We start from the raw sequence: 14,111 nt of genomic DNA, 5'->3' as shown, positions 1-14,111 counted from the left end.
AAACCGGGGAAAGTTACAATCACAGTAAAGTATATGTGTCTTAACCACTAGGATGCCCCATTTACATCCATCTTTAATGAGTTTTAACACCAGTAAAACAGCTGGAATGATACAAAACGGGACATTTTCTTGTTTCTTCCATTTACATTTTCTTAAAGGTTCACTATATGGGATTCAGAGCATTAATATAGCAGCAAATAAGTATTTGCTATCTAAAGATATAGAGGAGTAATGTCTGCCCGAGCAGAGAATGAATCTCTCTCCCTCTGGGTGTGTTGTAATCCGAGGTTTTCTGTGCTTTGTGAGTTTCTTTTTTTGTGCATCACTGGCTAGCTAATAGCAGAGATGGTTTAGAAAGGCCACGGCCCACTGAGAGTCAGTTTCCTGTATTTGTCATGTCGGTTTCGCCACTGCCCCGCCCCTTTAGGAGACTAGCGGCGGGTCCTAAGTCTATTACCTCCAATGGGAGAAGTGAACGTGAACACAGGTTATGACCGATTCTTTCACCCCATAGTCACCAAAGTAAATATTGGACCTATTTTTCACAACCCACATATCTTCTAACATTCTGACACAAAAATGGCATTTTTCAGGTGGACAAATCAAGAGAAAATTAACTTTGTTCGAGACCTCTCTCTATCTTGGCAACACACCCTCGTGAGATCTGGCAACTAAGCAGCAGCAACTCATTTTCGTAATGCTAAAAATGGCTGTTAGATTTGTAATACATGTAATACATTATGCAAATATAACCCAATCTGCTTTCATCCATCCACACAACGTTCACAACACTTCCAAACGAGGCAGGAGGATGGGGGGGGAGGCGAACACACCATGACCACGCCCACTTACAAGACTTTACTATAGACTGCCTTTGCTAATAGCCACAGCTCTGTACTGTGCTCATACAGCATTTACCGCCACGAACGTCGTCCCGACTTCAGGTTAACACCGTTAGCTCTGTCAGCACTGTCGCTGCTGTTCGTGCTGTTAGCACCATTAGTTGCTAGCCACCGGCCAAACTATCGCCATGTTGAGAGCCGTGTGGAGGCAATTCCTCAATAATAGATTTACTCTGAATTCCTAAGAGAACTTTTGAAGGGATACTTTGACATTTTGGGAAAGATGCTTATTCGCCTTCTTACCGAGAGTTAAATGAGAAGATTGATGCTCTCATGTCTTTCCACTAAATATGAAGCTAGATGCTAGCTTAGCTTAGCACAAAGACCAGAAACGAGGGGAAATAGCAGGTTAGCCGTGACACCGGAAAGTGACCGTCTGGCCAAGAAATAAACTGGCACATAACCCCCAATAAAAATACATCTCGTTGTTTTCACACTTTAGTTTTTATACGTTTTACTTAGTGAGCTTTAAAGGTGCATTTGGTGTATTGTTGAACTTTGGAGAGAGCCAGTCTAGCCGTTTCCCCCTGCTTCTAAACTAAGCTGACCGGCTGTGGCGAATAAGCGTATTTCCAAAAATGTTGAACTATTCCTTTCTACCCAGCTATAAAAACATACAGTGTTCTCTTTCTGTGAAGGTGCCCATCAACCCTCCCACCACCACCATCAGTCCTAAACTCTCCAAAGGAGGCTGTGTGGCTTTGCTTGCCTCTGGCCTGGGGCACTGGCGACGGGACAGACAAGAATTAAAAAGATGATACAAAACAAAAATGTAGTCAGAGAGTGAAAAAAGCAAAACATTTGCATAGCATTTTAAAAGAAGTGGATCTATCTATGGTTTATTAGTGGTTCTTCCTTTAAGATTCTGTGTCATATAAACAAAAGTATAATAATACATTCACTCATTCGGCAACTTAATACTCTCTGTTAAAGTATTCGTCCCAAGTCCCATCAATATTCTTAACTCAACAAAGCGACTGAGAAGATTGAAGCCACAGACACTGACATGAACTGTATTAATGTGTAATATGACCTTGTCTATGTATTTGTTCTTACTAACTGCTTGTCTGCTTTTTATATTGTTGTTTCTGGTGTTTGGTGAGCCGAAGACACATTTCCACTCTGGTGGAAAAAAAAGATGTATTGTATTTAATGTAAATAGGGCTGTCAAAGTTAACGTGATAATAACACGCTAACTCAAAATCGTTTTAACGCCACTAATTTCTTTAACGCATTAACGCAATCAATCTTTCAGAGGTTGTAGCGGGCTCAGTTTTAAAGCTAGAGTGAACTGGTGATACTGGCATCATATGAAACTGAAAATCCTAAGGAATCCATTAGTACCAACCATGTCATACTAGCCTGTCGGGAAGGAGGCTAAATAACGCTCCAAACTTACACTAAATTTTGGTGAGGAAAAACTTTCATGGCCATTTTCAAAGGGGTCCCTTGACCTCTGACCTCAAGATATGTGAATGTTAATGAGTTCTATGGGTACCCACGAGTCTCCCCTTTACAGACATGACCACAATGACAGCTGTTGTTGCCTGCTGGGCTTGAGTTTGCCATGTTATGATTTGAGTATATTTTTTATGCTAAATGCAGTACCTGTGAGGGTTTCTGGACAATATTTGTCATTGTTTTGTGTTGTTAATTGATTTCCAATAAGAAATATATACATACAATTGTAAAGTATCACATAGCCAAAAACTAGAAGGTAAAATAGTCTAATTTTTCAGGAAAGGTCCAATTCCTTTCAGTTTCAGTGAAGCAACAGAACAACTGATACACTGTGGGCTAATTTGCTAACCCACAAGACTGAAACCTGTCTGCTACCATTTGACAGATGCTCCTTGTCTAGCCTGCGGGTGGGATGCAGTGCAAATGCAATCTTAATGTCAACAGCAAGCGCCAGTCCTTTGCTCTAAAGCCTGCAGCATACACACATCACTGTAGCTCTCCTTACTGTATATCACCCCTCTTCCCTCCCCGTCCACCCCGTAATCAAAGAAATACCAAGAACAAGAGCGACTATTTTCAAATGCTTTGATAGAAGATTTGAAGTGTCTGCTTTAAATTAAACCTCGCTAAAGTACATATAGGAATGCACAGGGATAAAAACATGTAGTACTTTTCTCATTTTTGCTTTACATCTTACGCAGATGGAGACAGGATTTTACTTATTGTCTGCATTGTTCAGACAACACTCTACACAGACTGACCTTGGCTAAAACTTTTATATTCGCGAGGCATTAGAAAAAAAAATATTCTTTAAGTTAGTGTTCATAAAGGATGGAAACACTCTGCTGCTCAGTTTCCCCCTCTCACTAAAAGTTTTGATTCTTTGCAGATGGAAATCAGTGCGCATAAGCTTGACAGTTCTGACTTTACAAAAGAGGAAAAAAAATGAGAAAAGGAATATTTAAGTCACATAATGTACAGTTTATATTCAACAGCAAGTTGTGGTAGCTTCTTAAAGTCAGATTTAACCATTAAAACGTTATTATCTGTCCTATGAAACACATTGATGAGGTGTTTCTGGTGGTAAAGATACCACAATGTGGAAAAGCAAAGACTGTTTTCTGGCATTTGGGGGTATGGTTTATGTTAACTTAATGTTAAAGAACAGATGCACTGGCTTTGGAAGGTGGTGTGAAAGGACATTTTACTGTTGTTGCACTGACTCACAAAACCTGGAGCATTTTTTTCTGTATCTGTGTCACCTATTTAATCCCCTCTTTGCCCCTCTACATGCAAACTAATGAAATTATGTTGTGTGCCTTTGTTTGCTTTTATTCGTGTCGTACTATCCCTCACACATCTTTTTTTGGAACTGTCAAAGGCAAAACACGGCACATTCGGTTTGATTCATAAAATAGTCTTATGTATTTTCTTATTTTTCCAAAGGAGAGTGGCTGGTATACTTACATATGCAAAGTATCAGTTACAGTACACCCGTTTTCCACCAAAATAAGTGCACACATGCAGGTTTTTTTTAAACGTGGGAAAAAACACTAAAATAGGTGATAGACTCTGTTCCAATTGCCAGTTGACAAGTATGTATTTTGGGGTTTTTTTCTGGCGTGTCAAGTTTTACATCACAAAAAAGCCAGATAACAGGGTTAGTACACAGTGAAAATATTACAGTGACTATTTCCTTTATATATGTTACTTATTCAGTCTCTCTTCAAACTCGCTGCCGACTAATTTGGAACGATGTTCGAGTGCCGCTCGGACATACGCGGATGGAATTTGTGGCTGAGATGACAAAGAAAGTGTCGGAAAAGGGTAAAAAATGAGCGTGTCTACCCGACCGGGTGTCATGTTTACGTCTCTGCCGATCGGAGCTGGAGCCGATAAATACATGTGACTACTGAAGAGTTATTTGTCCCGGGAATGAATGCCAGTTGTAATCGTTCCCACTGAAGACAAAAGCCAGATGTTAGTGTGAGTGGGTTTTTGTCCAGTGGGAAACGGGCTTTATATACGCAGACAGCTGGAAGGTAAATTGGGAAACAAAATAAGGGCAGGGTGCATGTGCCCTACATATAGGCATCTTTTTTGGTTTCCATATGCTCTTGTATAGTTTCTATTTTTATTCTATTCTTATTTTTGTTTTATATACCTCTTATGTATTCATTTTACTTTCTCTATTTATTTGTGCTATTGCTGTCCTTGTTCTGCATCAACAACCGACTTTCCCTGCTGGGGATTAATATCTTATTTTGTAATTTTGGTAAGTTATGTGCTACAAAAAGAGTGTTCTAGTTCTGAAAAAGAAAAAAAATCCTAAATCACTTATTATCATTCTAAGAAATATTAAATATTTTCTGAGAGGAATAATGCAGCTATCATAACTTGAGTGCTGAAAGAATAATTTAAGGATCTACATCGTGTTCAAACTACATTTGAATTAAGTAATGATTACTAATTATTTTCAGTTTTCTTTCTTGAAAATGTAGTTTCCAAGATATAAGCAATGGGCTGCAGACCATAAAATCTTAAATGAGCAGAGCCTGCGACAACATGTAGATCAGTTTTAACTAGAGCTGAAATCATTTTGATAATCAACTATTGACTATTTTGATAATCAATATTTTTTGTGTCATTTTAGTAGATTTTTAAGCAAAAATAGCAAATACTAGATGCAACTTCTCCAATGTGAGAATTTGCTGCTTCTCTCAGTTTTACATAATTGTGAACTGAATATCTTTATCTCCTTTCCACTGAAGGTTTGTGACTCACCACCGTCATTAAGGTGAGGGAGGGCACATGTGTGATGGTAAATACATGCAAGTAGACCAGCAAAAAGCAGTATTTGGCTGAAAACTATGTAAATAATCAGCAAAACAGTGTGTATGTTTGTGGTTCCTCACAGAAGCCACACAGTCACGACACGAGACGCGTCAACAAACTTACTGCAACCTTGACCAACCTGCGGGTCATGAACTTCCTGACCTCCTGCATTAGCTGGAATCTGCCGCTCACCATGACCCTGTTATCTGACTATAACGGGCTGATCACACTTCTTTTCTCCAACTCATCGTCTGAATGGCTTATTCTGAGAATCCTAGACCTTCTTATGGGGCTTGCAGCTAAAGCTTAGCACATAAAAGCATTAACTTGTCCTGGCTCACAAGTGAGACTAGGGGACGGCCTGGTCACACAAGGTGATGAGAAGCCGGACGGTGAGGGCTCGAGGGCACGACCCGACAAACACACTTGTGATGATTAAGCCAGTTAGGGTGTGGTGTGAGCCTTGAAGTGGTTAATGGCTTAATTAGTGCTATTAGAGCCAGAGAGATAAAGAGAGAGGGATGCAAACATGAAATGAGGGATTGTGCTAAACCCCAGACTGAAGGGAGAAGACAGAAACCTCCTACTCACTTTATCTTTCTTGCTTAAAGGGAAATGCTCACAATTTGTATCTCTACATAAATAGCCATTACAATAAGCAGTTCTTAGTTCTGAAGATGATCGCCAGTTATATTGCTCGCAGAGAAATAGTTGTGGACAGAACATCACTGTCCTTGATTATAATAATGAAATAAAAATATGTATATTCTTTCCCCCTTTACACTGTCAAATACATCATTAAAATATCTGCAGCCATGAAGTCAGCTTTTCTTTTTAAATACACAGCAAGTTTCAAGACAAGCCCGACACAGTAGGCACTCACAAATAATTGTATAACCACTTAATATGTACTAATAATACAACAATAAACTTAGCTAAACTTAGGGCTGGGCGATAAGGAGAAAATCGTCCAAATACCTCATCAATACTGCGACGATGTCGTAGGGTTGACTATTGGTGCTTTTACAAAATATTTCCACAATGAAATTTTTGAAAAACAATCATCAGTAATGTGGATATAATGATTAATTGGGTAAAGACAAAAAATAGAACAGCTGGAACAGTCTGGTAAGTTCAGAAAAATACATCACTTTACTGTAATGCAGCCTTTAAAACCATATACGATAAACCACACGATATCCAAAATCTAAAATGATATCTAGTCTCATATCACGATATCGATATAATATTGATATATTGCCCAGCCCTAGCTAAACCTATGACTCTCTTAATGCTGGGTCCAAAAAGTGATGGCTTGTGTGGGAGAGTTGGTGTGAACCAACAGGAAAGGACAGTAAAGTTCCCCAACCTATGAACATGAACAAAATTATCTGTTTGATTAAAGAGGTCTGCCTTCCTACTGCTGCAACTAGAAACGCTTCCCAGTATTTGGAGCGGGGGGGTTGATAAAACAGGGAGAAAAAGAAAATGAAGGCACACAAAAGAGAAAGAGCAGGCACAGAGAGAGACACATGAATAAGAGAAAAGAGTAAAACAGTACAACAGTAAAAGAGCGAGCAGCAGAGGCTGGATCTGAAGCTTAAACACACAAGGGAAAGGGGAGGTGGGCTGGGCGAATTAACTTTCAGGACACTCTTGACACCCAGAAGCCAATCAGATTTTCATTAACTGGCAGAGGGACAGGCAAAGCTGGCACAAGCTAATTAACCTCTGGATCTCTCACTGCCAAAGGAACATGGAGGGAAGTTCTGGGATGCCAGGGAAGAGGGGAGGAGAGGGAGACGGGGGATGCCCTGGGCAGAGGCCTTCGGGTTGGGGAAATGCGTGAGAGTGCAGAGAGGCCGGACGGAGCTCTAAATATGAAACGGGAAGAGGGGGTTTTACCAGAGAGGACGGATGGGATCATGTAAATGTGGGGGTGGTTAATTGAGATGTGTCCTTGTGGCCGTATACTCAGATTTAAAGGTTTCTTCATGTGTAGTTTGATGTTGAGTAACTCGCCAGGCTACAAAGCTTCTGTGTGAGTGTGTGTGTGTGTGTGCAGACAACACATGTATGTATGTGTATAATGAGCATCTCTGCATAATCAATTATTTATCCAAGCTACGGTGAGAATAATATAAAGACTTGGACGTATGTCTTTGAAGATACGGTACTATTAATGATGCAGCGGTGCTGACAGTTGGCAGTTAATTACTTCCTTGTTTTGACCAGCTGCAGATAATTTTTCTGTGGAGATAATCTTTGTGTAAAACGATAAATCAACAAAATATAAAGACAACAGGGCTGTAATTAATGATTATTTTCAGTATCGATTATCTGCAGATTACTTTCTCGAGTAATTGTTTGTTCTTAGAGACTTCTTAGAGCCCAGGATGATGTCTTCAATTTGCTTGTTTTGTCTGAAAAAGTATTAAATTTACAGTCATATATTACAAAGAAAAACAGCAATTTTTCACTTTGGAGAAATCGGAACCAGAAAATTTTCGTTTGCTGGAAAAATGATCAAAACGCTTAATTGATTATCACAATTGCTGCCGACTAATTGGTTAATCGACTTATTGTTGCAGCTCTAAAAGACACAATATGAGCAAAGATAATGCCCATCTATCTACTGCCTGCAAGAAACTGCTAGTGATAGTCTGTTCCTCTACTACAGCACTACTCTAGTCATGTTCCTGTGTGTGTGTGTGTGTGTGTGTGTGTGTGTGTGTGTGTGTGTGCGTATGTGTGTGTGTTTTCATGCGTCTTACCGTGGAATAGTGCCCTGGTAGAGGAGCTGGCTTCTGCGGGGGAAGAGCTCTTGGAGCGCGAGTTAAAGGGTGATTGTCTGAAGCACTCGTCCAGGAACGGACTGAAACATGATGCATAATATTCATGATAATCAATAATTAAACACATAGGGATTCTAAAAAAGGCAGGTTATTACTATATTATCATCATGAAGTAAATACACAGGTTATTATTGACTCACCTGTTTATTCCCACCATGTTATTGTCTTTGTGGTTATTGGCTTTGCTGACTTTTTCTGAAAAAACAACAAAAAACATTTCAATTCAGTCAATACCATACCATTTACATATTTATATTTTAACATTTCTATTATGCATTAAACTATGATTCAAATCTGTGGAGAGACGCAGGTGTTACTACTATCTACCTCCCATATACAACCACCTCTGATCATATTAAGCAAATTCTATCTGCTGATGAAGAACATGGTTGGTGGCTGCAGAAAAAGACAGCAAGTGGACTTTAAGTTAAAGGAACAGTGTGTAACATTTCAGGCGATCTATTAGCTGAAATGGAATATAATATCCATAACTATGTTTTCATTATAATTTATAATCATCTGAAACTAAGAACCGTTGTGTTTTTGTTACCTTAGAATGAGCCCTTCATAGGGAGCGGGTCCTCTTCACGGACTCCACCATGTTGCTCCACCATGTTTCTAAAGTAGCCCAGAACGGACAATCCAAACACTGGCTCTAGAGAGAACCTTTTGCGTTTTTACATTACCCGAAGGACGCTGTAGTTCTCCGACATACTTGTGAAACGTTACCGCAGTCTTGGAAAGGGAGGAGTGAGCGGAGGGGTACTCAGGTGGTTACAATCTGCAACCACACTGCTAGATGCCACCAAATCCTACACACTGTACCTTTAAGAAACTTGTGTTTTAAGTTTTCATTTTAAGTCCCGAGTCCACTGTCTAGAGCAGATATTTAGGTGTAGATGTATTTAGATGCCACTATAAATTTTCTGTTAAGAAATGGTTACCAAAAATGTCCTTAAGCTTCCCTTCACAGAGAAACAAACACTATATGCTCCTTATTCCTTGAGGTTTAACTGGGCTGGTAAAGCACAAGTTGGCCATGCCAGCAGGGGTGTACTGGCCATCTGGAGTAGTGGGAGTCTCTCTGGTGGGCCTGCCGACCTGTGAGCCGAAAGTTAGCCCAACAACACCAAAACGAAAAGATTTTTTTGACAAAAAGAACAATGTGCATGGCTGGTTAGATCAGACAACCCAGATGGCACGTGTGTGTGTGTTTGCGTACGGTTGCACTCTTGTATGTAAATGGGGAAACAAAATATTACAAACACCTCTCAGTCTCATCATTATCAATAAAACACCACCGACTGGGGCCTCAAAAACTGCCAAGAGTCAAGAAAAAGTGAAGATTATAAACTTGAGAAAGTTAGGATTAATTCCAAGGCTTTTTATATTTAATTGCATTACATTGTACAGATCTATCTTTTTCTAATAGACCAGCACTCAGTGTACAATAATATTCAAACAAGTCTTTGGACACACAGGAAAAGTCTGTTGAAAGCTATTTATCAGTGCGAAAATATTCAAATATTTCATAGTACTACTTTAGGAGGAATAAATTCAAAATGTGTGTCCAACTGGTGATTATCAAACTAACCTGTGTCTGACCTGCAATTCAGAGGGTTTTTTTCCCTCACACATCAACACCTACTGTAATTGTAACTAGCTGTGCTGTTCGCCTCTACTTTTCCCAACTTGTAAAAACTCGAAAGGTTTTCTTTTTTTTGGCCATGGCAACGTGCTGCTGAGAATAATTACAACAAAGCGACTGAACAACGTGATTGATCAACCAACCACCTGCTGAATTAGATATCTCCTGATGCTTAATATTATATTTCACTAAAATACATTGTCTCCTGATATTACACTAACATTAATTGCTTGTGTTTTCAAAAAAAGCCTTGATGCCTTTGAGGTTCCTGCAACTTTACAGTCTTGACAACATTCACACATCAGATCACGCCTGTTTCAGGGTCACGATCACACATTGAGCCAATTCTGTTTACATGCAAGGCAAGTATAGTTTCTGTTGCATGCACCTGTAGTCTCTGGACCTCCGTGAACCAGAGACCCAGAGTGCTGTTTCCGAGTGAGTCACTTCAGGTCCAACAAGGTTGAAGCTCATGAACGGCAGCCATTTCTAGTTGCTCATAGAGTGATCGAACCGAATACAGTCGATTAGAGGCTTCTAAGTGGTAAATAAAGTGAGAATTGTGAAATCTGCTAAAGCCACTACAGCTGATGTGAGCACATATTATGGGTTTTCAGTATTCAGACATAAAAAGCACTATACATAATGCCTGAGAATGGAGCCATATGTATGAGTTTCAAGGCGATGTACTGAAGTGAATTTCAAAGCTGCAACCGTCTCAGTGTTCAGAGCGACCTTGCTACTGATGTGTCTCTGAGGTCCTACTGCTCTGGGTAATTCATATTGATTGCTCATTGTGTGACAGCAGCCCACTCTGTTCCAGTCCCCCTCACATTCAAACCCACTTCTGAGGGGGGCGGTTGTCGCCGTTGCCAGGCTAGCGATGCCCTGGCCTCCCTGGGTGGGCATACTGTGTACCCCCGCTGCCCTCTCTACCCTCCTTATCCTCTGCCCCCCGCTACAACCCGCCACCACTACCCCCCGCCCCCCCCCTAAACACCCCACTCCGTCACACTGCTCGCCAAGGACAGAGGTCTCTTTCCACGTTGCCATGGAGATGCCGCACGGGAGAAATGTAAAGGGAGGGAGGGGAAGTGGGGGGGGGAGCGTGTGCAGCCAAGTGTGCTTGAGCCGGCATGTCTGAAAACGAGTCAAGGGAGAGAGAGAGAGAGAGAGAGAGAGAGAAGGAGAGAGAGAGAGAGAGAGAGAGAGAGAGAGAGAGAGAGAGAGAGAGAGAGAAGGAGAGAAGGAGGAGAGGGGGGAGGGAAGAGGGGGCATTTGTGCAGACACCACTCCCCATGGGGCCTTGTGTGAGTGTGTAAAGGTGTGCATGCAAGACTGTGTGGGAAAGAAAGACTGCCAATGTGTGAATTTGTGAATATGTGTGAGAGCAAGAAGAGGAAAAAAGATTTTACACAAGCTTGTTTCTCTATATGGCATTTAAGCGAAGCGATCAGAGGCGGGATGGAGCTGGGGTCAGCGCCCAGGACTACAAGCCTGACCCCCCCCGCACACACACACACACACACACACATCTGCACCTTTTCCCTGGAGGGGACGATGGTTCCACCTCAAAGCTCTGTCTTAATCTAGCAATACAAACAGCTGTCTGCTGCTTCAATGTCACTTTCATGGCCGTAAAAAAGCAGGATCCCATTACATGTCATATATCCTCGACTTTACAACAGAGCCACCAGAGGATGGAAATGGAAACATGTAGGTTTTATGGTCGAGTATCAAAAGCTGTCTCAAGGTTTACACTGCGGCGCTGCAGGGAGAAAGAAGACATGTTGCCGTGCATGTGTGTTGTGGATCTACTGTTACTCAGAGAACAGTGTCTGTCTGGAAGGAACATACCTGACAATTTGAACAGTAGTTCAGAGGCCATTTTGACCGATATGTCCTGGGAGAACAGGTCTTTTTGGGGGCGGGCCAACGTCTCGGGGAGGTTACTCATTGGCTCAGTCTTCTCACTCGCCCTTAAAGTGCTGAAGGCCCGCAGGTGAGAGACAGGTGAGGTGAGTTCTTCAGGGGGGGGGTCCACCTCCATGGGCTCGGCCTTTACTTTCACCTTCTGGTGGTACTGGTCTTTGTTGTTCTCTGTAGCAGAAGATTGAACAAGAGAGGAATCACTGGTAAGACTCTGAAGACATTCAACCGTTATACATCATCTAAGGGTAAAGATTTTGTTTTATTCACAGAATGGAGGTTACTGTGTTTAAGGATTATACACAGACTTGCCAGAAAAAAGAAACCTGTGCAATATGACTGTTTTTTCTTGTTTTTGCTGTTAATACTATGTTCTTTTTAGGGCTGTCAAAGTTAACACGCTATCGCAAATTCCTTTTAAACGCCACTAATTTCTCTAACGCATTAACGCAACTTGCGATTTTTGGGTTGTAGCGGGTCTGTTTTCTCAAAGGAGGCTAAATAACGCTCCAAACTTACGCAAAATTTTGGCGAGGAAAAACTGGCATGACCATTTTCAAAGGGATCCCTTGACCTCTGACCTCAAGATATGTCAATGAAAATGGGTTCTATGGGTACCCACGAGTCTCCCCTTTACAGACATGCCCACTTTATGATAATCGCATGCAGTTTGGGGCAAGTCATAGTCAAGTCAGCACACTGACACACTGACAGCTGTTGTTGCCTGTTGGGCTTGAGTTTGCCATGTTATGATTTGAGCATGCAATGCAGTACCTGTGAGGGTTTCTGGACAATATTTGTCATTGTTTTGTGTTGTTAATTGATTTCCAGTAATAAATATATACATACGTTTGCATAAACCTAGCATATTTGCCCACTCCCATGTTAATAAGAGTATTAAATACTTGACAATCCTCCCTAAGGTAAAGGTTAAAAGGTACATTTTGAACAGAAAAGCATAAAACAAAAATGTGTGAATAATTTGAGATTAATCAGAATTAACTATGGACAATCATGCAATTAATTATGATTCAATATTTTAAACGATTGACAGCCCTAGTTCTTTTACTTAAATGAAGATTTCATCCCCAAAATTACCATTTGTATATCAATTACTCACCCCGTGTTGTCTTGAATTCGTGAAGAAAACTTTGTTTTTCTTGCATGCCTTCATAGTGAATGGAGGATACAAAAAAGGAGAAAAGTCTTAATGAATTGAAGTAAATGTGTGCCACGTTTAAAAACAGCAAAACTATATCGACTCACTTCTCAACTTTATTTATATAGCACCTTTCATACAATCATGCAGCCCAAAGTGCATTTCAAAACATTTGTTTACAAACTCGTATAAACATATAATCCAAGTCTCATTTATCCAGTCGTTTGCTCACTACTTCCCAAACACATGCATCCTCACTAAAACTATTTAAAACACTTGCGCATAAACAGTCTCACACTTGCACAGGTGAGCTACAAGTCGTGCACCTGCCTGTTTTAGCAAAAATGCATGTGTTTGGGGAGTAATGAGCATACAACTGGATAAATGAGACTTGGATTACACTGCACAAGTTGTGCGAGAATTTGTAAACAGATATTTTGATATAGTTTTGCTGTTGTTAAACGTGGCCTCCATTTACTTCAGTTCATTAATACTTTTCTCTGTTTTTGGATTCTTCGTTCACCGTGGAGTCATGCGAGAACAACAGTTTTCTCCAAGAATTCAAGGTAACACTGGGTGAGTAATTGATATACAAATGGCCATGTTTGGGGTAATGTATTCATTTAAGTGGAATTTTGAATGCAGGACTTTTACTTGTAATGCTGTACTTAAACGCTGTGGTTTGGTACTTTACTTAAGTAAAGAATCTGAGTACTTCTTCCACAACTGGTTATTGTTTACAACTACTACTACAGTTTGTGTATATTTGATATCATTCTATAACTTTATGCATTGCAGAATAGTTTAACACAGATGATTACATTGTACCTGCATATCAGATTAAGGTTAAACTTGATGTGTTTTTCTGTAAAATTACCTGTCAAATGTGTTTATCCTGAACAAGTCCCAAGCGCAAATTGACAAATCACACACCTTCTTCAAAAAGTTTTACTATCAGTAAGACATATAACACCATCTTTTGTTAGAAACAAAAACCTACAAATAAACGTAACCCTCAGAAAGGTCAAATAATCTAAACAAAAAATCCCAAAACAAAATCAAACACCTTTTGACTTTCACCCAAATATACAAGTAAATAACGCATCCAGCATACATGTAACCTCATCCTAACAACTGGGGTCACCGCAAACCCCAGAGATATACTTTTTGTCATATTCATGACTTTGTCAACCAATTTGCTCCTAATGACTTCATGTAATTGTTTTCTGTTTTAATTAAGTGCTTTTTAAAAAGACCAATGTACTGAGGTCCTAGGGGACCCCAGTGAAAAGTATCCAATTGCAGCGTATGTAGTTAAAATA

General features: G+C 40.3%; 1 protein-coding gene across 5 annotated transcripts in view; it reads right to left on the bottom strand.

The window, feature by feature from the left end:
* The window catches only part of znf827 (zinc finger protein 827), a 93,534-nt gene that overhangs the window by 22,009 nt on the left and 57,414 nt on the right, over window positions 1–14,111 (bottom strand). For 3 of the 5 annotated variants that reach the window (XM_037763382.1, XM_037763381.1, XM_037763383.1), the window contains exons 6-9: window positions 12,751–12,798; window positions 11,559–11,801; window positions 8,194–8,248; window positions 7,973–8,073 (exon numbers count right to left, since the gene is read on the bottom strand). In XM_037763382.1, the coding sequence (XP_037619310.1) occupies window positions 7,973–8,073; window positions 8,194–8,248; window positions 11,559–11,801; window positions 12,751–12,798 (447 nt within the window). The remainder of the gene's footprint in view (window positions 1–7,972; window positions 8,074–8,193; window positions 8,249–11,558; window positions 11,802–12,750; window positions 12,799–14,111) is intronic. The other 2 variants (XM_037763384.1, XM_037763385.1) reach the window with 1 other exon arrangement.

The sequence above is a fragment of the Sebastes umbrosus genome, chromosome 3 (assembly GCF_015220745.1).
Source record: "Sebastes umbrosus isolate fSebUmb1 chromosome 3, fSebUmb1.pri, whole genome shotgun sequence".
Taxonomy (NCBI): domain Eukaryota; kingdom Metazoa; phylum Chordata; class Actinopteri; order Perciformes; family Sebastidae; genus Sebastes; species Sebastes umbrosus.
Note: the sequence above shows the minus strand (reverse complement) of the source record. Positions and strands in the feature narration are given on the sequence as shown.